This window comes from Danio rerio, chromosome 17 (genome assembly GCF_049306965.1).
Source record: "Danio rerio strain Tuebingen ecotype United States chromosome 17, GRCz12tu, whole genome shotgun sequence".
Lineage (NCBI taxonomy): Eukaryota > Metazoa > Chordata > Actinopteri > Cypriniformes > Danionidae > Danio > Danio rerio.
In genome coordinates this window covers 34,039,830-34,063,841 of record NC_133192.1, presented here as the reverse complement: position 1 = coordinate 34,063,841, position 24,012 = coordinate 34,039,830, and the positions used below count along the sequence as shown (strand labels likewise).

Here is a 24,012-nt window from a genome sequence, read left to right as displayed (position 1 = left end):
GCTGGCCAACGATAAAATCCAAAAAGTGCAATTCAAGTTTCTCACGACACACAAAAGCAGTTATACACATGAGTAAACGTACAATCTTTTTATTGAATACCCTGTAAATTCACATCCTTTTCAGCATCATCAACACTATCTTACAAACAATAAGAAGCCTAAAATTTAATTTGACAACCTGCTTAGCATAAATAGTAATTGTACTTAAAGTACATGATAATAATAATGTTTGGCTAGTATACAGTATTCAATCAAGTTAAATAAATTCAGTACATTGTTTGTGTTACAAATGAGTGCTTTGTAAAAAAAAGAAAGACAAGAGAATAAAATTATACTAGATTCCATAATAACAATTGTAAAAACAAAATCAAACACTTTTTATATTAAACATAGTGAAACTGAAATTAATATCAAAATATTATATTAGTTGAACGAATACTTAACAAATAAATACATTTACAATGAAAAATAAAAACACTATTGCAAGTCTAAGCCAATGGGAAACAATACAAAAAGAAAGATATTTTTAAATAGTACCAGGAAACTATGCTGATGAGCATGGCTAAATATACATACGCTGAAAAAGGACAATGCTAACTAGTAGCTACAGCTTATAAAAGACATTTTAGACACAATAAAGTCAAACACAGTTGTGCATTGACTACTGCACAGCAGTAGGTTATTTCAATTGCTATTAACTCAGCAAAGTGAAGAAAACTGTATAAACTGCTGTCGCTTAGAAGCATTGTACTGGCCAAACTAAATGGCCCATGGGATTAAATGCAGTAGTCTGCATGATCTTGTCTTTTCATCAATATTGATTAATCAGTCAGACTAATTTGCTCAGTGTTGAGATTCCTCTGTGCCTCAGCACAGTCGCTTGGCTATTGCCAGACCCGCAGGATCTAAGCATCCTGCTTTTTGTCATTGTAACGCAATGGGAAGGTGTATTATTTGCTTAGTTACTGTATAGTGCAGCGCTCGGGGGTCTGCTCTTCAGTGGCAGCACTGCTGGAGTTCTGGCATTTTCTTTTGCCTTTAGATGGAGCAGCAGTACCATGATCTATAGTGTGCTGCAGTAGGTCTTTACTTTCACTAGGTGGCAGGTTGTAAAAGAAGTACTGCGGTGCCATCTGAATGAACCTGTCACAAGAAAACAGAAAAGAAACCATGAAGAAAATATATAAAAGACTTGCTAGCAATAATTAAAAAAAAGTTTAAATTTAAAAAGAACTAGCCATTTATATTAAATTATGATATACTAAAGACATATAACCAAGACATTGGTAACTATTAACAGTTTTAGTCATTATATTATTAATTTAAAATTATATTAAAGATTAAATATTTACTTTTCAAGATATAAGAATTTTTTTTAATTAAAATACTTTCAAAAGACTGTTCTGTAACAAAAAAAGGTAAAATACGGAAGATAATACAAAACAGATCAACTATTTAATTAAGATTTTTTGACAAAACAAAATACTTACTTATTTAATCAAATATTTATTTTATAGACAATTTTCTATGGTATATAAATCCCAGGACTGATGAAATATTATATCATACTTTATAAAAAAAAGAAATCCTATAACTGCACCAGTAAATACAAAATGAAGAAAAAACAACAACAAAATAGATAAAGCCGAGTGTGTACATTCTTATGCTTTGATAATCATTAATATTCTTAACGCCTCATCTTGTTGTATCTTGCTTCTTAAGTGAATTTTTGTTTTGTCATTATGCATTTGCTCAGTAACAACCAGATGAGGTTGTTACTGAATCTATCCAGTAGCGCATCTATCCAGTCAGTTTGTAGCTTTAGTTTCAGAATGGAATAATAAATCATGCCAAACCATTCTAAGAACACTTTGGTATGGTTACGGTTGTTTCTTCACTGAGCCAGGAACAGTGCGGCACGATTACAAACCGTTCTCAGCCCGGAATTCTCAGCACGTTTAGACAACTTTGGTAGCAGGTCCTAAAATGAAAACAGCTGGAGATGTTCTCAACAAAGCAGATGATGCAAAACTTACTCGATCGCTGAGATCTGAGACACGGTTTTGATACAGTTGTTCTCTGACAGCGTGTGCTCATGGTACAGAACCCATTCAGGCAGGTTCTTCTTGTTCACCTCAAGTCCATAGCCGGACAGAGGGTGGATCTGAGCCACATGCTTATGGGTTAACATGAAGTAATTCCCTGACCCGTCGATGTCCCTCGCCACCTGGAAAACCACAAGCAGATTAAACCATGCTTTATAACAGTGCTTTAAGAGCACTGAAACACACTTAAATATGTAAACCACTGTAACATTCACTAATCTGGCTTAAACACAGATGTACTATCCTAAGGCTATAATTTAAAGAGTATTAGTGTACTGGTTTCCATTGCTGAACATTAACAGTGCATTTGAGAAAAGAGGTTAATCCGCTTTCTCATTCAGATTTACAGATGCTTTGATGTTTTACCATTAGCAAAATCTACAAACTACATATTTTACAGTCAGAGTCGAAAACTAAAAGTTTCGTTACAGCTCCTAACGGTTAATATGCATATTGTTTAAAGTGAAGGTGTAAGATTTTAAAGTAGAAGCACATTTACAAACATTTTTAAAATGATTTAATTATAAAACTAATCTAACGACAAATGTTAATTTATGTAATGCTAAAATAATAACAATATATTATTTATTCATTGATTCATTCATTTTCTTTTCAGCTTAGTCCCTTTATTAATCTGGCGTTGACACAGCGGAATGAACCGTCAACTTATCCAGCATATGTTTTTTTACGTAGTGCATGCCCTTCCAGCTGCAACCCATCACTGGAAAATATATTATTTAAATAATTATTATTTTATTAATTGGCAAAATTAATATTTATAGTGTTTGTTTCTTTTTTTTGTTCCCACATTAAATCAAAAAAATATTTTGGTTGAATAAAACAAACTATTTAAAAATTTGAAAATGTATCTTCTCTGATGTCAACTACAGATTAATATGATTTATTAATCCATTTTTAAATGCACATTATAATTGATTGCACATTATAATGAAAAAAAATATATACAAATAGCAATTTGATAAACCATATTGCATCCTCAGGCATTATAATAATCAATAAAAAAGGTATCGGCCAACTAGCAAATAACATTCATTTTAATTCACATTTGGCGAGTGTTCATTTTAGGCCCTGATTGCATTATTAAGCATATCACAACTGAATCCACACCTGCATGAAGAATCCAGCTAGTAGGGCACGTCTGACATTTAAGCTGTTGCTTCTAGAACCAAAGGCGGGTAAGGACACAGGCAGCTCTAGGCGTTTCAGGATTTCTGTTAGCTCAGAGCGTATGGCATCTGCCGTCTGAAGAGCAGCCAGACTTAGGAAATGCTCATCACACCACTGCTCCACTTTAGAGTCTGAAATACAAATGTGAACGTGAAATCCACACGATATATGACAATTGATACATATTACCAGTGCTGGAGGTACAAGTAATTTAATCCGATTTATATATACATATATACAGGTAATAGCAAACTAATGCATTGCTTTGTTTATTTACAATAACAATATCGGAGTCACTGTTTCAAAGAAGTAACGCAAGTTTTGTTTTTCTCTCTTAACATTTGTTGAGCAAAATCGCATGAGTGTAAACATGGTGGTTACTGTAGATCTGGAATAAATGTAAACACACATTTACTCATCTCGTTTCATGTATAAATAAAAAAAGTCAAAAGCATATTAGACAAACTCCCTATGATTAATTGCGATGAAATGATGAAATATTTATTGTGTATTTAATCTGATTTTAATAAATAATGTCTGTGCTGTTTTAGTTTTTACTAAGCTTCTATGATCCAATTCAACAATACTTATGAGCAAAAATGACTTTACATGAACATCATGCATTATCGTCAGCCTTAGGTTTATACAATTTGAAAGGCCACTTACGTCTGCTAAAAACATTCATTCATTAATTTTCCTTCAGCTTAATCCCTGGTTTATCAGAGATCGCCACAACCAATTGAATGCCAACTTGCCAAAAAGATTGCTTACGCCTGATTAATAAAGGGTCTAAGCCAAAAAGAAAATGAATGAATGAATGAACAAGCAAGCCAGATCCAGATAAGTTGTGATAAGTAAAAGTAATGTAAAGAATTACTCTCCATAGTAACTCCAGTTACTTTTTTAACTCAAATGTTTACTCTAACTCAATTTGTAATGTGTTGTTAAAAAGTAACTTTTCTTAAAGGGAAAGTTCACTTAAAAATGAAAATTCTGTCATCATTTACTCATACTTGATCTGCTCCAAACTAATTTGAGTTATTTTGTTCTGTTGAAATAAGATATTTTGAAGAATGTTGGAAACCGGTAACCATTGCAAGCAATAGCACTGCTTTTTTATTATTTTTTTTGCAATTTTTCTTTTTGTTAATGATTTGCAACATTCTTAAATACATCCCTTTAACACTGGATGTTAGGGTGCTTTCACAATTGGTTCAACTGCCTGGACCAAATCTAAGTTCGATGTCCCCCCTTGCATCAATCACGGCTGGTTTGTTTGTTTTCACCATCTTTTTTTTCTTCTGAACCCTGGTACACTTGCGTCATCAAGCTGCTGTTTTGTGTACAGCTGTTGCTAGGTGACGACCACGAAAGGAAGCGCCAAAATGGGGGCGTCCACATATCATGGTCATTCTGCTTTTACTGAATCTTTTGTTTTTGTCACTAAAACCAAAATACAGAGTCACTTGCATCTATCTGCCGCAAAAAAAAACAAAAAAAAAACATTAAAAACGTTTAGAACATCACGCGATGTCTGCAGAGTCATTTTTGGTGGAGACAAGACTGTTTGCACATGGTCAGTCCCGCTTGTCACCAAGGTAGGTGACACACACCTATTGTTATGAAAACAATAGTTTGTTGTACTGTTGCCGGTTCACTTCTGTTTTTTGTTACGATTGCATTCAGATCAGAGGTGAACCGTACCAGAGTTTGCACGAACCGTACCCCAGACCACATCTTTCAGGCTGACTCGGGTACTATGCACCTGAGTTCAGAAGACAAATTCACACTAGCTAAATGTACCTTACTTTGACGTCAAACAAATCTGGGTGCGGACCAAAAGTGCTAGTGTGAAAGCACCCTAAGACAAACATGCCCATTGTTGAATAATTTAGAGGCTGATTAGTAGCAGACTCAGGATGCTTCAATGAATTGCTTTATTTTAAAAATAAATCACTCACATGATCCATCCTTTGCATATCTGTAGGCATTGAAGATATTAATAAGAGTGAAATGATCTCCCTCGGCATGCTGGAACTTCTGATGACACAGTAAGGCCTTCTGTCTCATTTCCACAGGGGGTATAATGAAGCAGCTTGGAGCTAAGTTACAAAGACAAAGAACAAGTGAATTTTGTTATTATTATTCTTTGTAATTATAAGTACAGTTGAAGTCAGAATTATTAGCCCCTTTCAATTATAAGCCCCCCTGTTTATTTTTTCCCCAATTTCTGTTCAACGGAGAGAAGATCTTTTCAACACATTTCTAAACATGATAGTTTTAATAAATCATTTCTAATAACCGTTTTTTTTTTCTTTCTTTGCCATGATGACAGTAAATAATATTTGACTAGATATTTTTAAGACTCTTTTATACAGCTTAAAGGGACATTTAAAGGCTTAACTAGGTTAATTAGGTTGACTAGGCAGGTTAGGGTAATTAGGCAAGTTATTGTATAACGATGGTTTGTTCTGTAGATTATCGAAAAAAAAATGGCTTGAAGGGGCTAATAATTTTGACCATAAAATATTTTTTTTTAAATTCAAAACTGCTTTTATTCTAGCTGAAATAAAAACAAATAAGGCTTTCTCCAGAAGAAAATATATTATCAGACATACTGTGAACATTTCCTTGCTCTGTTCAACATCATTTGGGAAATATTTAAAAAAGAAAATCAAAGGAGGGTTAATAATTCTGAATTCAACTTTATGTGTGTGTGTGTAATTAATTTTCTATTGTAAATCTTTTTATTGGTACTGTACATACGCTAGAATAGTACATACACTTGGTGCAATAATAGTGACCTGACATGATTTCCAGATATAACTGGATGGAGCAAAGACATAGTGGAAGTGAGACACATGGTGACACACCTGTCGAGTGGATTGTACTGAGACAGGATTACCTGTTAGCATGGCAGCGATGGTCAGCACTTCACACACACAGTCAAATTCACAGGACGCAAGCAAAGTCTTAGCCATCTGTGGCTCCAGAGGAAACTCTGACATGATAATTCCAATCTCGGACAGATTTCCGTCATCATCCAGTGCGGCGAGATAGTCCAGTTCCTCTAAAGCTTGCATGAGGCCTTCAGGATCTACAGTGGAGGAACACATACAAATGTTTCACTTATTTTTAAAACAATACTTTTTTTCTAATTGTGCTATTTATTAAGTAAAATGTTGCAAATAATTGATTGTTTATTGAGTGATAAAAAACAAATGTTGTCATTGTTTATTGTTAACCAGGGTGAGTTTCTGAAAACCATCAATAGCCAACTAAGGTTGCAAGTTCTGTCATTACAAACTTAAATCATTGATTTAGCATTTCCCAAATCCATCGTTCCAACAAACATTCGCAAATTATTATTTAAAAGCAAAATTTATTTTATGTCTCCAAAGCTTGTAAAAACAAAAAACATAGCATATGTTAATGCTTTTAATTTATAGTAGGGTATTTATTAAGTATCTGTACTGTATATGACATGGGCCTGCTGGCTAGAACATTTCTGCAGTGATTTGTGTGTTAAATTGTAAAAGTAGACTTAAAAAAAACTAAACAAAAACAAAAACAAATAAACAACATCCTACTTAATAATAATAATAATAATCATCATCATCGTCATCAATATTAATAATATTATTATTAAAACATGATTTTTTTCATTTACTAATAATTAATAAATATCAAATTTCATTTCTTAATAAATAGCCTCATTGTTTATTTATTTATATGATTTATATAGGATATCAGAATATGTGTTAGCTTTTGAAAGTTATTTTATGTTTTAGAATAGAATATGTAATATTCTCAATAATTTTTGTAAAGGAAACATTGGCTCTATATGTGCCATTTACATATTATTCATTTAATAAGGAAAACGAGTGCATGTTTTTACCAAAACTAATATTGGATTTTTTTTAAATGCATGTGCGTGTAAAACAATATCATTTTGCACAAATTTTATTTTATTTTTTTCTCTAAAGTTGTTGTTACCACCCTGTTTAGAGCATCTTTATAGGCGTTTTATGTTATAACTAATGTGGTTCAAACGATGGATCTGCAACAGAGAAACTACGGGTTTTGGGAAACACTTATCACTGCATCATACTTTTCCCAAACGATGCCTCGGCTCGTACTATAATAGTTACATCAGTGTTTGGGGAACGCACCCCAATTTTGCTATTTTTAAAAGTTTATTGCAATAAAGCTAAAAAAATAAATGATAAACTTAAACTTAGCATTAGCACTTTAATTAATTAAAATTTTTAATGTTTAATAATAAATATAATAATAAAAACTATACATATATATTTTATTATTATGTGAATTATTACAAAAAAGGTCAAATTAATTCAAATTAATAAACAGACATTTTAAAAACAAAAATAAAGAAATTAAAAAGTAAAAAACACCACATTTTCAATAAAAAAGCCAAAATTGAAAATCTGATTTTAATAAATACTACAAATAATTAAAATATACTGCAATAGGATTAAAGTAATACAAAAATAACACTGAACTGAGCAAACTAACAATAAATGAGCTGATCGTTAAAAGTAAAGGTTTGATTATTTGAATAAACTAACAAATTTTTATTTACTCACGCACAAAAAAATATTTTTGCTGCTTGTTCAAACTACTTATTTAAAATAAGCTGAATCAACACGATAACATTTTTTTTGGACAACCTAATTGTTTCATGTCCAATCTACTTACATTTGTTAAGTACAATTTGCTACTTCATTCATTTCATTCATTCATTTTCTTGTCGGCTTAGTCCCTTTATTAAAAGGGGGTTGCCCCAGCAGAATGAACCGCCAACTTATCCAGCAAGTTTTTACGCAGCGGATGCCCTTCCAGCTGCAACCCATCTCTGGGAAACATCCACACACACACACACACATTCTACGGTCAATTTAGCCTACCCAATTCACCTGTACCACATGTCTTTGGACTGTGGGGGAAACCGAAGCACCCAGAGGAAACCCACGCGAAGGCAGGGAGAACATGCAAACTCCACACAGAAACACCAACTGAGCCGAGGTTCAAACCAGCGACACAGCGACCTTCTTGCTGTGAGGCGACAGCACTACCTACTGCGCCACTGCCTCACCAGAATTTGCTATTTAAAACATTTAATTTAACTTAATTGATTTGTGTTTGGAAGGAGTTGTGTTGAACCCAGCATTTTCTACAGTGTAACAAAAAAACTACAGATAATTTTAAAAACACCTGAGCACGTGTTATTGTGGGAATATGTCAACAGGTTATCTATCAGCTGTTATCTGCAATGCATTTTCCCTATAGAGATACACTTGTTAGCTTGACAGCACAGATAGTAAACAGGCAATAAACTCTCACTAATTTATGGCATCATAACAAAAGCGCCTTACATATTTCCTTGGTTGCATCATAAGGTAAACAAGTTCATGTAGTTCATGGCACCGTGTTGTTTTCGTGATGGTAGTTCCACTAATGATTCTGCTCGTCTGATTGGTGCTTGTTATGAGAGCGGGTTATCTCTGCAACAATGAACCCAGTCATTGTGCTGTCGGCTCAGCTAAAGCACGGCTCACCTCCTCTTAATACCAGCAGTGAGCAGAACAGACCCATCTGCACCTTGACAGAGAGCCAAGAGGACCTGACTGATCCCAGATTTGCCTGGCTGTGGTAAACAGTAGATAGTAAACCACTTGTTTGTATTCAGATGGACTAGATTCATGTGAGCGATTCTACAAGCCAAGTATATACTGTAAACGGTAGGGGGAAAATATTCATGTACCAGTATTGCAGTATTTTCTGTGGCAATACTATATCGATATATACTATATCGATATTTTTAATATTGCAATATATTTAAATAAATTTTGCTAGAATATGGTGATATATTTTAAAACACAATAATACTGGACCATGAAACATGTATTGTGATCATTTTTTTTCACAGTAATTTGCATTGGACAAGATTTCCGGTTAAGCATGTGAGTGGGTAGACACACTTGAAGTGAGCTCCCAAGCATTTTGTCTTTCAATATATCTGGCTGGCTGCTTGAATCTTTAAACCCACTTGGTGGTGTCTTCTTTATATTGCGCATCAGACGTTTATAGTTTAAACGGATTTATGTAAAAGGCAGAGAAAACTTAAAACGTCGGTGGCCGCAACATGGACAGGCTGCCGTTGGACCTGGAAAATCTCTGTGCCACTCTTATCTCCGAGATAACTTCTACCATCGTAGAACAGGTGAAAGCAGTTACTGACTTTGCTCTTTCAGTTGTTTCAGTCTTTTGAGAGTTTTAAATTGAGCATTGAGAAACAAGGTTGACATATTGACGAACTTGATCAGCACATGAATAGGGATGGTATTGTTAAGGTTTTAACGCTATTACTACTTTTATTGATGCCACTTGTCGGTTTGGTACTTTAACGATTCTCTTATCGGTACTTTTTGTAGTGTTTTTTTTTTACACACACACAAAAAAAAATGTAACAGAATTAACAACACTTTATTTTTACATTTTTTATGTAAAATAAAACAAAAACAATAATTGTAAAACAAATTATATTTTTTACCTGTAAAATTTTTTTTTTAATGGTTTGAAGGAAAATAAGTTTTTAACCATTCTTCTGAAGAAAAGTAGACATGTTTGCCTTTTATGGCAGAAATCGGGATCTTTCTTGGTTTATTGTGCTCCCTGCACACCCTCTTTGAGATGCAAAATGCAGTTAAATGAGATAATGTTTGTGATTTTTTATTAACACATTCACATAAATGATTTAAAAGTGTTTTGGGAGTTAACTGTGTTTTTTATACAGTTCTGGAGCATCTTGCAATGTAAAAATAAGCAGTTTTTTTTAAATAATTTCTTAATAAGCATAGTTTATTTTTAGACTATTTACAGGCTATATTTGTAAATGCAGCTGATGTAAAAGCATTTTTAATGTTTAAGATTTATTTATGCTACTGAAGCAGAAAAAATACTGTTTTCATTGTAACCAAATGTGTGTTTTTATTTAACTATTAATATCATACTAATTGAGGTTATTGACTGCTGGCATAACGATGTGGATGATATAATGTTACCGTTAGTTGATAGGCAGTCAAAAACTTTTAATTTGTCTTTTTGCAGTTAAAGCACTTTTGAAAGATACTTTTACATACCAGATTGCTTGCGTTTCCGCTTATACAAGACAATAACTTGTTGCGTTTGTTGCAACAGGCATTGTCGCTGTCCACTTGGGAAATACAACCCATTTTATTCACTCCGCAAGCTTATGAGCTGTGTGTGCACGAGTCTGTGTCGCGAGCTATGTGCTATGAGATATGTGCCCTTAGCGCGAGCCTCCACTGAGTGTGGTTGCACAGCTGAGACCTGTGAAGACTTTTATACTTAACACGCTTGCCAGAAACACAAGCATTTTTCATGTGAGACTGCCAACTGTGCAGAAGAATATCAAATATTGCAAATTAAAGAAAAGTTTGGTCAGTTAAATTATGCTACTGTAAGTAGTGTTTATTCAGCAATAATTTTCCATTACCGTTAACAGAATAGTTAAAGTCAACGTTACTGTTGTATAAGAAGGATCTCACCTGGTCTGTCAATGAAGTCACAGTGGCTCAAACCAGCTATTTCCATGCGCTTTAGGAAAAGCACAGTGGAAGTGATGTCAGACTCTAGAAGGTGTGGGACGCTCTCGGCAGGAAGTGAAGTGTCTTCTTGATACAAACAGAAGCACTTGCCTGCAGAAATGGAAAATGTCAGGCTTAGGATTCAGTGCATGAAAAAACTAATTGGATGAAACATTTTTATTTTAAGTAGTACACTTCTGTTAAAATTTATTTGTATTTTTTATTTTCTTTTGAAGGAGTCTTTTAAGCAGCATTTGGAAATATTTAATCAATTTTACAAATGCATTAATGTTATTTAGAAGTTAGTTATTTCTTACAAATGTAGAAAGAGGTGCTTACCTGTTGGGCCTGCGAGTTGTTTGCGGCTCTCAGCTTGGCTCTTGCTGATTGGTCGAATTACAATTGAGTTGGCTCTGATTCGGGGATTGTACACCTGTCACAATGAAACATCACTGTTTTATGGCCACCAATCAAAATAGGAAAAAAGGAGCTGATTATAAACTTAGCGGCCAATTTAATTTCAAGTAGTACTGAACTATATGAAGTATAGCACTTTCAACGTATTTTTGGTATAATTACTACATATACTACATTTTGACCTTCACTCAAGAGTACTTAACACAATTAAAGGAAAGACTAGCCTGTAAAAGTCCCGATAAAAACAAAATTGCTACGTACATATCTTTTCTGCACTCCAGCATCAATCACAAAGCGAATGGTGTGAAGGGCCCAGAAGAGATCTTCGCTGGGGCTGCAGGTGAGGAAGACTCTCCTGCTTTTGCTCTCCTCAGTCAGTGAGAGACTGTCACCTTGCCTTGGGCACAGAGACACGGGCACCAGCTCTCCATGAGACAGAGCGAGATTGGCACCCTCTCTCCGCAAAATGGCATGGGCACATTCAATCTCCTTGAAAATAAAACGGGAAACAAAAGTTTTAATTACCATAGAATTTATTTATTTATTTTTGTTATTCTACAGTATACTAGATTTAAGAATTTTTATAATTATTTAATTATTTATATTATTTATAAATAATTAATTATATAATTTTTTTATATTATTTTATATCAAATATTATCAATTATTTAATTCATACATATTATAATTTGTAATTTACCATTTTAATTCTAAAATGTATAATTTTTAGAATTTTTATAATAAATCTCCATTTAAAAATATAAAACAAAAAGAAAGCATTAACTTCTATAAGGTTTAAAATTTATTATATTATATTATAGATTTTTTAAATATATTCATAAACTATACTGATTAAATATATTATTATTAATATATTAAATATATATTCAAAAATGTCAAATCATTAGAAATTATAAAAACAAACAAAATTTTCTTAATTATTTTATAAATAAAATAATGCTAAAAATAATCTTGAAATTTCTATTTTATTTATCAATTTTTATTTTATTTTAAATATATTTTTTACATTTTTTTTATTAAAAATAAAGAAATATAACATATCAATATCAAACATTTTTACATGTTTTTTTATTTTCTATTTGATCAAATTAATTTGTTTACTAATAAAATAAAGAATAAATATTTAAAAAATGTGACGAAAACGTAAACACCTGTAAATGCCCAGCATTGTCTCATCTATTTAACGTTTAAATGTCTCTCACTTGCTCAGTTGCCAGAAATGCCACAATGTCTCCATGGTTTTCATTCTGGTGTATCTCCAGAGCGAGTCTAAGAGCAGAGCAGAGGTAATCCTTCACTCCTCCTCTCCCACTACCAAACAGCACTTCGCATGGCTGTGGTCCTTCCAGCTTGATCTGAGGAACACTTCCATAGTGTCTCAGCAGCTTCTCTGAGGAGTGCGGAGCGCTGAGGATGACCAGCCGGAGCTCTGGCCGCGTCAGGAGCACGTCTTTGAGCAGTCCGAGAAGCAGGTCTGTGCTGACGGTGCGTTCTTGGGCCTGATCGAGGACCACCACACCACACTGCTCCAACAGAGGGTCTGACATCATTTCCCGGAGCAGCACGTCATCTGTGCAGTATCTGCAAAGCAACAGATGTCATTGCAGTACGATGACCAGATGTCCCTGTTTTCCGGGTCAGACCCAATTTTTGATGTCTTTCCCAGACTGACGCTGTTTTAATAAAAAATCTGAATATACAAAATGTACTGCCCTTACTGTTTAGCTCACAGACAATCACCATTGAGATTTTAATGCTCTTTCGACCACTTACCAACAAAATGTCTGTTCGCCATTTTTAAAAAGTTTCGAAAATGAAAACCAGCATGTGTATGGTATGGTAGGGCTGCACAATACTGGGAAAATATTGTAATATATTCTAGTTTAGACATTTTATTTTACTGCGATACACATCTTGAAATTGAGTATAATTCTCTTTCACTAAGTCAAATGTAAGACTTTTTAAAGACCTTTTTATGACTATGATGGATGAAATTTCTGACTTTTATACAGTGCTCTGCATAATTGAGTACACCCCATTTCAATACATAAATATTTGTATGCTTTTCTCAGAGAATATAGGCAATGTAAGGGCTAGAGAATAAGGGCTAAATGCCAAGGATTTTTAATGGCCCAGCAGAAAAAAAATCTAATAAGTTATTTCTTAGCCACATATTTATACAATGTGTCAAAACAAGCAGACCTTTTGTTGTACACATATATTTTTTGCAACATAACTGAAAAAAAAGCTCTTAAAAAAACAAGTGCATGCACAACAGATTGTTAAAATTTTAATTACGAATAGTTTTGCTACAGGTTTTATTGAGATGTGTTGTTGTTGGTGATTGAATGTGTGTCGGACCGATTGGGTAGTTTTACATGAACAAAGGAAAATTAAGACCTATTTAAGATGATTTAAGATTTAAGACAATATTTCTTTGAATTTAAGACTTTTTAAAAATAAATATTCATTTATTCATGCATTTTCCTTTCATTTTAATTACTTTATGCCGTTCCAGCCAAAACCCAACACTGAGAAATTGAATAAATATTTTATTTATTTTTTATTAAATTTGTTTTCGAAATTTAAGACTTTTTAAGACCCCGTGGATACCCTGATTATTTCACCAGATTAAATGATTATCTCTATTTGAAAAGAATTCATAATTTCATATTGATTGAGATGATTAAATATATTTATATAAAATGTTGCAAACTTTATATTTTCTGAATGCTTTAAACTGACATGAAATGCTCACACAGTCACAAGCCTTAAAAACACATGCACATTCTATGCAGAATATAGTAAAAAATCTGCAAATTTAAATGGAACGATTTTCAGAGTATCGTAACTAAAAACTTAATATGTTCAATAAAAAATATTAATTTAATTTTAAATTATTTTAAAAATACATTTTTAACTTTTATTTAATGTTTACAATGCAAATTCTATTAGATCCACTTATTTGGTAAACAAAGCAAGTTTCTCACATAATACATCTACCATACATCTACTCTAAGACAGAAATTATTACTTTACAAACAGTATTGTGCATATATCATATGAGCATTTTCATATTAGTCAATAATCTTACTGAAATTAATAAAAAAATCTTAATAAATATAAATTTCCAAAACTAAATAATAAACAGACTCAATGATGGGCTGAAAATCTGTGGATTACTGCATGCGGAGATTCCGTGCCTACTAATTGGTAACTTTATGGTTACACTTTTCAACTTTTGCTCCCTGTCAGCTATAATTTTGATCCTGCAATGTGACTAATGCAGAGGCGCACATTGCCATATTGATGCTGAAATGATACATCATGCAGTTCCAATGTGTAGTGCAGAATAATTTTTGCACACAATAATTTTTTGTACTTCTTAGTGAAGAAGCAGATGTGGTTGGATGGTAATTTAGACTGGGAATTGTCAGTGGTTTCCTTAAGGTCAGTGTTTTCATTAAGTCCGCCGTTCTAATGAGTGTTCTTGCTCTTTTGTTCACCAGACTGACTTATGGCCACTCTGAAAGCTCTGATGAAGCATATGGGCATCATGGCAGCTGCCGTGGAGACCCTCAGAACGAACCCCCTCAGCCTTTTGTTAGCTATATATTGTTTAGGACAGGCGCCCCTGAAAAGGAGACGCACGTGTGGTGATAATGAAGGGGGGAGGGCAGGACTGCAGAACTCAATGGAAGAAAATGTCCAAGGCAAGTGACCAAATGATGCTGTGCATATTTTGTGTTATAATTTACACACCTGAGTACAGTGTCTTGGGAGCAGCAGGCCTGAAGCGGGATGCTATATCCAACCTCATTGCCGATGTTCACATCCATCTCGTCGGCTACACGCAGGGCCAGCTCCACAGTTGTCTGATGGTGAATCTGAGTGCACACCACCATGCCGTTCTGATACTGCGCAGACAGGCAAAACTCTGCACACCACTGAGGGATCTGATGAAGATTAAGACAGATAAAACACTCAGAAATAACATACTTTTGGTGCTAACAAATTAGTACAAACTAGTGAAATTGTGAAATTGTTGTATCTGCCACATCAATTTAGTCTTATTTATATAAAGATAAAACATTCAAGCTAACAATAAATTAAGTTTAGCATTTGAGCCCCATATTATAGCCTACTTTGCCTTTACGCATGCATGACATTAAACCACAGTATTTTACATACCACATAGTTAAACCATGGTAACTACAAATGAACACTAACTGTAGTTTACTCTTAGCATTTGTAGAAATTCGTGGTTATACAAATAGTAATTAATATCTTAAAACATTTCATGGTTACTAAACTTTCACTGAAATAAAATCAAGTTTTACTTGAAATTTGAATAATATGATAATATTTAGATTTTTTTTATTTATTAAAATACCACAACACATTTAAAAGTAGCCCTTTAACATGAATGATTATATTACATTTATGAAACATTATGTATAAAAAAAAACAAATGAACTCACCTGAGTGCTTTGTCCTGTTTTAGCTGTGCCTGTGACGATCACAATCTGGCTGTTGATCAAGCTGTCCATAAACTCGCATTTCGCTTCCCACACCGGCAAACACTTTCTTTCTCTTAATAATTTGTAATATCTTGAAGAAAATGGCAGTCCGTCGAACTGATTCAACTCCAGCAGGTCGTCCGAATCAATGTCTTGACTTTCAGTGGTTTCTGATAGTTCCTCCACATCTGTTGATAGCTCCATTTCCATCGCTGTCCAAATAAATCTCTTGCGTCAGTAGCTCAAATAAATCAAACTGAACAAATAGACTGAATCGACGCCCTGTTAATTATGTGACATATTTATGGCCCTAAACAGATTACCTCCTTCAGATGAGTTTTAGGGACCGACGCTCAACAGAGACAGACCCTTTGTGTCATCAGTTGTCCCGCTCAGCGCACTAGTGATGTCCGAATCTTATTTTGAATCGGATCTTCATTATGAACCGATAACAGGTGGTTCGCCAGATCGCTTGAATCGGTTCGCTTGGTTCTCGACTCAGCAGCTAGAAGTGTGATGTGAAAGCTTATCAGCATATGTATCGGAGTTTACATAGAGTATAATATACTAAGGTATTAATACAGTTAGTTTTCAAATGTAAATGCAAGTGGGTTTCAATTATAAACTTCATGTTATATTTTGCACACACACACTAAAATAACAATAAAAATTAAGGAAACATAAAATTTGGAAGATTTTATTACACCTTACCTTAATAGAGTATAACAAACAATATTAATAGAACAACTAATATTAATAGTACAAATCCCTAGTAAACTCAAAATAAATCAGATGTGTTTTGTTTTTCATCTATCTATCTATCTATCTATCTATCTATCTATCTATCTATCTATCTATCTATCTATCTATCTATCTATCTATCTATCTATCTATCACCCTGTATTTCTAAAATCATAATCATGTTGTGTAGGTCTATTGTTCAACTATAATCTCTAAAATATTAAATTAGTGAAAAATAAAACATGCTTAATACTTTTAAGTATGTAAGCCTAATGTCCCTATACGTGATAAAAAAAAAGTAGGCTATGTGATTCATTTTGACCGGTTCTTTACATTTTATAGTTCAAAGGAACCGATTCAGTTTCTCATCACTGACCACCCACTCGGACGCGCAGCGGCAGATTTTGTGCGGTCATGTGGTCATTTAATCCCATCACAATAGAGCCACGGCTGATGCAAGTGGCTACTAGGTCAAAACACACGAACAGGGTTCAGTAAGGATAACCGTACACTGCACAGACACAAGCAGAACGTTATTGGTTCTACGAAAAGGATGAAACACACATGGTCCAAAGAGTGCGCGCACTTCTGCTCCAGTGACGTCACCATGATAACCTTGAAACTCGCGGAGTAAGATGTGCACGAGCACACAGCAGACTCATTAAATACACAATAAAACAATCTACAAACCCACCATCAGCATCACATGGGGAAATATTCATAACAGACTGAGACTACGATGAAGCCAGGTAGACATTTGTTTTGTGTTATGTGGATATAGCGTGTTGTCAACTAAATTCTAAATACTCTAAAATTCTCAAAACTTTTTTACATTTTCTAACCCGAGTCTTCAAAAATAATGAACTGCCTGCTTACAGTCTGCAGACATTTTAGAACAGTGGGCCTAAAAAACACATCAAAAGTAAAAAAAAAAAAAAAGGTGATGCATTTTACACCATTTATTTTTGTTAAAACAAAAATAAATAAAAAGTAGTTTCAGCGTTTTCCAGGAGCAATGTGTAAAAAGTATAGATATTCTTTTTAACTAATAAAACAACAATGTTCTGTGGTTAGTTATTCCTGAAGCATTGTTACATGATATCCATGACCTTTATCAAAAATAAACCAGTGGTCTACAGTTTACTCATATAACCTGAATAACAATAGTTCATACATGCTGTACTGACTCAGATTACTTCATATTAATATAGTTTGGTTTGGGTTTCAACCCTTTTCAAAAAGGTATTATTATAAGGGGCTGTTGAATGCCAGGGAAATTCACAGCTCAAATTCAGGCTGTTTATTTCACATTACATTTCCATATCACTTCAGTTACAGTGTAAATAAATAAATAAATAAATAAATAAATAAATAATCTACCAAAAAGATAATGTTTCTAGTTTTTTACCTCAAATTATCTTTTGTAGCCAGTAAAGCATTAGATGGCATTATAAAAATCAGTTACAAACCTACAAGGGTTGATGCAATAAGCAAAACTGGAATTACTAACTAGAAATACTAATTTATTTCAGGCAGCTCTGAATTATTCTTTTAGAAAATGATCAATTAAAAAAATAATAATTAAAATGTGCATAAAAATGCCATGCTGTTAAATATTTTTACAATTATTTTAAGACAACACAATATCAATGTTTTAGGGACATGTCATCATGGCTTTTTTTGCAGAATTCACTTTTTTAAAATTTCAGTGGCATAGCTGCTGAGCGCTCAACGTTTTTTAAACGCTCCAATGGTTGGAAAAACACTCACAGCTGAGCATTTATTAAAGAGCGCTGGTGTTTTCAGCTGTGCAAAAAAACGTAACAATTTTTCCCCAACTTCAGAAGAGTTCAGAAATCATTATTAAGAGGATTAACCCTGATTTTTTAAAACGAGATAAACAAACAAACAAACAAACAATCAAACAAAAAACATATCTTGACCATTTTCTTGGGGGAAAATGTCATTTGGCAGATTTTATATACCTTGTCATTTTCTGGGGAAAAAAACAGCATCAGACAATATTTGATGTGAATTGTATTGCATTTAATACACTATTTTAAACAATCAGCTCTAGTAATAATACTTCACCAAAATCTTTTGAGTTTTTAAATGCACCACCATGAACAACCTATGTTAACTTAACCAAATCTGATGTCAGCTTAAAGTGTGTGTTTGTGTGTTCTGACAGGTGGATGTGATGGATTAAGTGTCTCTAAAGAGTGTATCAGCCATCATCGGAAACACAGCGGTGCATGGCCCCCATTCTTCTGCAGCCTGAAGCTCATGTAAACACCCGAGACAAGACTGGAAATACACTGATAATGTTTTTCATCATCAAAACAGCCACTAGAAATGACGGATGACTTCAATGGAGACTTTTTTGGTAATATTTTTAGGTTGCTGTGCTGAATAACTATGTGGAGCTGGTTAAATGTCTGCTTGACAGTGGTGCAGATGATCAAATGAAGAAACAAGTTACATTATGATAACCCATAAACAGTGAAAGAGAGCTATAAACAAGAAAACCGATAATGCTTCACGTAAAAATATATAATGTAGCATGGAGCGGATGCAGCAGATTTGCAGATTGCAAGTTTAGTGTCATAAACTTGCAGGATAATATAATCCTGGAAGAATTTAATGGAATGGGACATTTCTGTCATGAGACAAGAAAGGATCTTAATGGTGACGTTGTGGCTTTTTATGGTTCTTTAACGTATTAAAAGATATGAATCATATTTTTACTTATTTTAAGTTGTTGTAATCTAACATAAGTTGAACAGACTGAAATACACTACCTGACAAAAGTCTTGTCGCCTATCCACAACAAATAATAATCTGACTTCTAGTTGATTATTTGGTATCAGAGATGGTTTATATAAAAGGCAAATTTCACTTTTTCGATTACGCTTATTTTACCAAAATAAAATATGATCATGCCTTGATTTAATTAGAACAGTAAGGTCCGACTTTGCTTAGACAAAAGTCTTGCCACTAAACAGAAATAATTTACAGTATAGAATATAAAGTCGCAGAGCAGCGGAAAAAGAATGAATATTTTTCAAGACTGGAATGGCAAAGAAAGCATTCGTGCAGGACTCCCAGAGTCTTTGGATTCATGTTCAATGCCTCTTTCATCTTACACCAGACATGCTCAATAATGTTCATGTTTGGTGACTGGGCTGACCAATCCTGGAGCACCTTGACCTTCTTTACTTTCAGGAACTTTGATGTGGAGGCTGAAGTATTGGAAGGAGCGCTATCCCGCTGTAAAATTTGCCCTCTCCTGTGGTTTGTAATGTAATGGGCAGCACAAATGTTTTGATACCTCAGGCTGTCGATGTTGCCATCCACTCTGCAGATCTCTCGCATGACCCCATACTGAATGTAACCCCAAACCATAATTTATCCTTCACCAAACTTGACTGATTTCTGTGAGAATCTTGGGTTCATGCAGGTTCCAGTAGGTCTTCTGCAGTATTTGTGATGATTGGGATGCAGTTCAACACACGATTCTTCTGAAAAATCTACTTTCTGCCACTTTTTCAAATGATCAACTACAAGTCAAGTTATTATTTGTTGCTTGTAACAAGGTTCTTTGTGTGGGAAGAAGAAGACAGGGTCGGCGTTGAGGTAAGTGACCATTTTTATTTGCTTAATGTGGTAATGACAGCTCCCACTGCATAAGTTGTCGCTCGGCTCTCTCTCTCCCGACTGTTCCTCCCGTTCTCCTTAAGACGGGTGTCTCTCCGGCCCAATCACTAGAATAAACAGGTGTTGCTTATTATTTCTGATTGGCCTGCTGATTAGCCGCCGGGCTCTGAGCATGCTCTCCCCCTTTATTGGGTGTTCGATCATGCTTACCTCTCCACATTGCTCTTTCAACTGAGATCGACGACAAGACATTTGTAAGGTAGTGCATAAGGCAGCAACAAATGTTTTACAGCATAGAGTTAAATAAAATACAACTGAATTCATAATAGTCATTTTGTCATTGATTATTTTAATTAAATTCCTTGCAATAACCAAAAATCCAGTTTATTTTGAAGGCATTCACATTTCCCTTTTAATATTCTAATTCATACAAATAAAAATGGACATTGCAGTATATAAAACTTTTACACAATTCATTCAACACCCAGTGCAAAAACTGAGCAATCATATTCACAATTGGAAAAAAATGTAATAAAAACAAACATCAGTGAGCATTTAATACATCCAGACAAGTGCATATAAAAAGGTGAAATGTACTTACATGTACTTTCAATAGGTAAACATGTTCATAAAGAAACACATACAGGCTTGGCTTGAATGAAATACTGTGACAGCTGGGTTTGTTACACTCTCTAAGCAACAACACTGGAATATTATGTGGAAAAACTATAGTGTAATTTCCCCCCTCATGAAGTACCAAGCAGAAATATTTCAGTCCCAGAGGTTTATGAATGACTGTGATTCCAGCAGAGCCTGTTTTGGACAACACTTGTGTAAAAAATGCTATAGTCGTGCTAACACACACACACCAGCAGTGATATTTACTTCTAACACTTTTAGTGAAAGAGGGATATTTGGCTGTTGAGTCCATGCGAGTGTTTGGGGTCAGAAAGACTGTTAAATTGTTTTAAAATAATTATTTTTATTCTGACCATGGATGATTTTATTTGATCAAACATACGGTAAGGATAGTGGAATAATATTAAAATTTAAAATAATGGTTTATTTTTTAAATTTATATGAAATTGTCATTTATTTAGATGGAAGCAGGTGATTTTGAGAATCATTACTACAGTCTTCAATTTCAACGTTCCTTCAGAAATCATTATAATATAATTCAACTTTTGTATAAATTAAACATTAAGATACAAAAACATTGGCATATAAACAAATGGGAATTTAAAGAGTTGAAAATGACAAGGAGGGACCATATATATGGTAACTTCACTGACACTGATTACAATGAAGTCACATTTTTGGCACTTTTGTATTTCTTTTTTTTTTTACTCTGTAATATGACAATAATGCATTTATTATCATTTATTTTCATATATATATATATATATATATATATATATATATATATATATATATATATATATATATATATATATATATATATATATATATATATATGTTTTACTTTTTATACAAAATAAACTTACATTTTTTTAACAAACAGATAAATTGTGATTAGAATCATTTTCATGACCTTTTTTCAGCATTAAATGAAAAGGTCTGTAAACAAGCAAAGTTCTAGAGCAAAGTTTTTTCTCTCTTTTATTTTTTTTAGCCAATTACAGTTGACAACTGCAAGATTCCCATTATTACAATAGTATGATGCAAGCTGAGACTGCATGTCTCAGTAATGCAATGTCAGACACAAGCACTCAATGGAGCTAGTGATGTCACTGTAAGGGGTAGTTTTGGGGACGGGTTTAGCTGAGTGCTTTAAAAAGCATTGGATGCAGCTCAGATTGCACTGCACCAGGTCTGCATCCAGACCCCTCTCCGTTATTGACCCTTGAAGTAAATATTTTTATTTTATTTATTCAATTTTGAAAATCTTGTTTAGATAAATATTAGTGATACATTTTATATGTAGAATGTGAATTTTAAATGTTATTTTTTTTTATTCCCTCATCTGTTACAGTTTTGCCGTTTGGTATTTAGTGTTTTCTTTACTCTTTAATATGACTATAATGTATTTATTATCATTTATTATTTCTTTTATATTTACTTTATATATTTAAATAACCTTTTTATACAAAATTTACTGGAATTTAAAGGGTTAAAATTACCAACATAAATATTAAATCTTAAATCAAAGTGTTATTTTTTAAATAAAAATTAAAATGTTCAATAAATCTATAGATGTTTTATGTATGTTATATGTTATATATATATATATATATATATATATATATATATATATATATATATATATATATATATATATATATATATATATATACAGTCAGAATTATTAGCCCCCTTGTTTATTTGTTTCCCCAATTTCTGTTTAACGGAGAGAATTTTTTTTCAACACATTTCTAAACATAATAATTTTAATAACTCATTTTTTTAATAACTGATTTATTGTATCTTTGGCATGATGACAGTAAATAATATTTGACTAGATATTCTTCAAGACACTTCTATACAGCTTAAAGTGACATTTAAAGGCTTAACTAGGTTAATTAGTTTAACTAGGCAGGTTAGGGGAATTAGAAAAATGTATTGTGTAACGATGGTTTGTTCTGTAGCTTAAAAGGGTTAATAATTTTGACCTTAAAATGCTTTTTTAAAAAAAAACAAAACTGCTTTTATTCTAGCCAAAATAAAACAAATAAGACTTTCTCCAAAAGAAAAAAATATTATCAGACATACTGTGAAAATTTCCTTGTTCTGTTAAACATTATTTGGGAAATATTTAAAAATAATAATAATAAATCAAAGTGGGGCTAATAATTCTGACTTCAAATATATATATATATATATATATATATATATATATATATATATATATATATATATATATATATATATATATACGCAACATAATTTGATCAGTTAAATCATTCATGCTGAATAAAGTATTAATTACAAAAAAATCATACTGACTCCACCCTTTAGATATATCAAAATTATACAAGAAGTACAGTACAGAAATCCTACAACCTCAAGTATCAGAACATACGTCACAGAAAGTGTATACAGCACAACAAGGTTATAATAATAACCCAGACATGACAGCAAATGGATCTTGATGGCTCAGTGCGAATGCTGATATGACAATGCATGAGGTTTTAAGGACTGTGGTGTCAATACAAATTCCGTGTTGTCACTGGTTGATCTCTGAATGCTTCAAAACATTACAAAAAAACCGGACAACACAATCCTTTAAGTGTTCGCACTATAAATACTGACTAGAATTAACATTTTTTAAGGATAATGTGAATCTTTGCTTGCCAAAATATCTTGCAATTATTATGCCAGGATGGTTGCCATGTCACTGGTTATGCAGGTTTATTGCATATTCAGACATACATATATCACTTAATCCCTAGTCAGATGGATTTTATTTTCTTATCTAAGTGCAAAGAAATTTAACCACATCTCTCTTCAACAGGTGTCATATCTATAGTCTAAAGAAATCTGCATGCTTTGGACTAAAGATGTAGCGATTCTTAGTGATTCTTGCATTGGCAGAAAGCTCACAAGCACAGATGATTTTACACTTCTACATAAAACTGGTTTGCTGATGGCCATGAGCGACTGAAATATGACTGAACTGTAATGCTTCACATCACTTTCTCCTTTATAACATGCTCTATTCAAGTAATTGTGAAGGGTTTTTTGCACTTAGTGGTTGATTCTTTTCCAGCACTC

At 33.1% G+C, this 24,012-nt stretch overlaps 1 protein-coding gene and 1 long non-coding RNA gene across 4 annotated transcripts in view; one reads left to right on the top strand and one right to left on the bottom strand.

Annotated features, from left to right (window-relative positions):
- Window positions 1–73: 73 nt before the first annotated feature.
- dhx32b (DEAH (Asp-Glu-Ala-His) box polypeptide 32b) lies at window positions 74–16,257 on the bottom strand. Its single transcript, XM_073928662.1, has 12 exons — window positions 16,206–16,257; window positions 15,844–16,094; window positions 15,125–15,318; window positions 12,565–12,943; window positions 11,603–11,830; window positions 11,264–11,357; window positions 10,886–11,035; window positions 6,199–6,390; window positions 5,255–5,395; window positions 3,234–3,424; window positions 2,037–2,227; window positions 74–1,143 (listed from the first exon to the last, which is right to left on the bottom strand). Exons 2-12 carry the CDS (start codon window positions 16,090–16,092, stop codon window positions 963–965), a joined length of 2,190 nt encoding a protein of 729 aa, XP_073784763.1. The 5' UTR covers window positions 16,093–16,094; window positions 16,206–16,257; the 3' UTR covers window positions 74–962.
- Window positions 8,980–24,012, top strand: part of LOC141378615 (uncharacterized) — a 44,999-nt gene continuing 29,966 nt past the window's right edge. The window contains exons 1-3 of one of the 3 annotated variants that reach the window (XR_012393495.1): window positions 8,980–9,055; window positions 9,244–9,537; window positions 18,815–20,603. This is a non-coding gene — a long non-coding RNA (uncharacterized lncRNA). Of the gene's footprint in view, window positions 9,056–9,243; window positions 9,538–17,116; window positions 17,373–18,814; window positions 20,604–24,012 lie in introns of those variants that run through there. The other 2 variants (XR_012393494.1, XR_012393493.1) reach the window with 2 other exon arrangements.

Coding starts and splice junctions, on each gene's coding strand:
- dhx32b (XM_073928662.1), bottom strand. CDS start 16,092: ATGGAAATGGAGCTATCAACAGATGTGGAGGAACTATCAGAAACCACT. Junction 12,944..15,124: donor TCCCAAGACACTGTACTCAG/GTGTGTAAATTA, acceptor GTTGCTTTGCAG/ATACTGCACAGATGACGTGC. Junction 3,425..5,254: donor ATATGCAAAGGATGGATCAT/GTGAGTGATTTA, acceptor TTTGTATTTCAG/ACTCTAAAGTGGAGCAGTGG.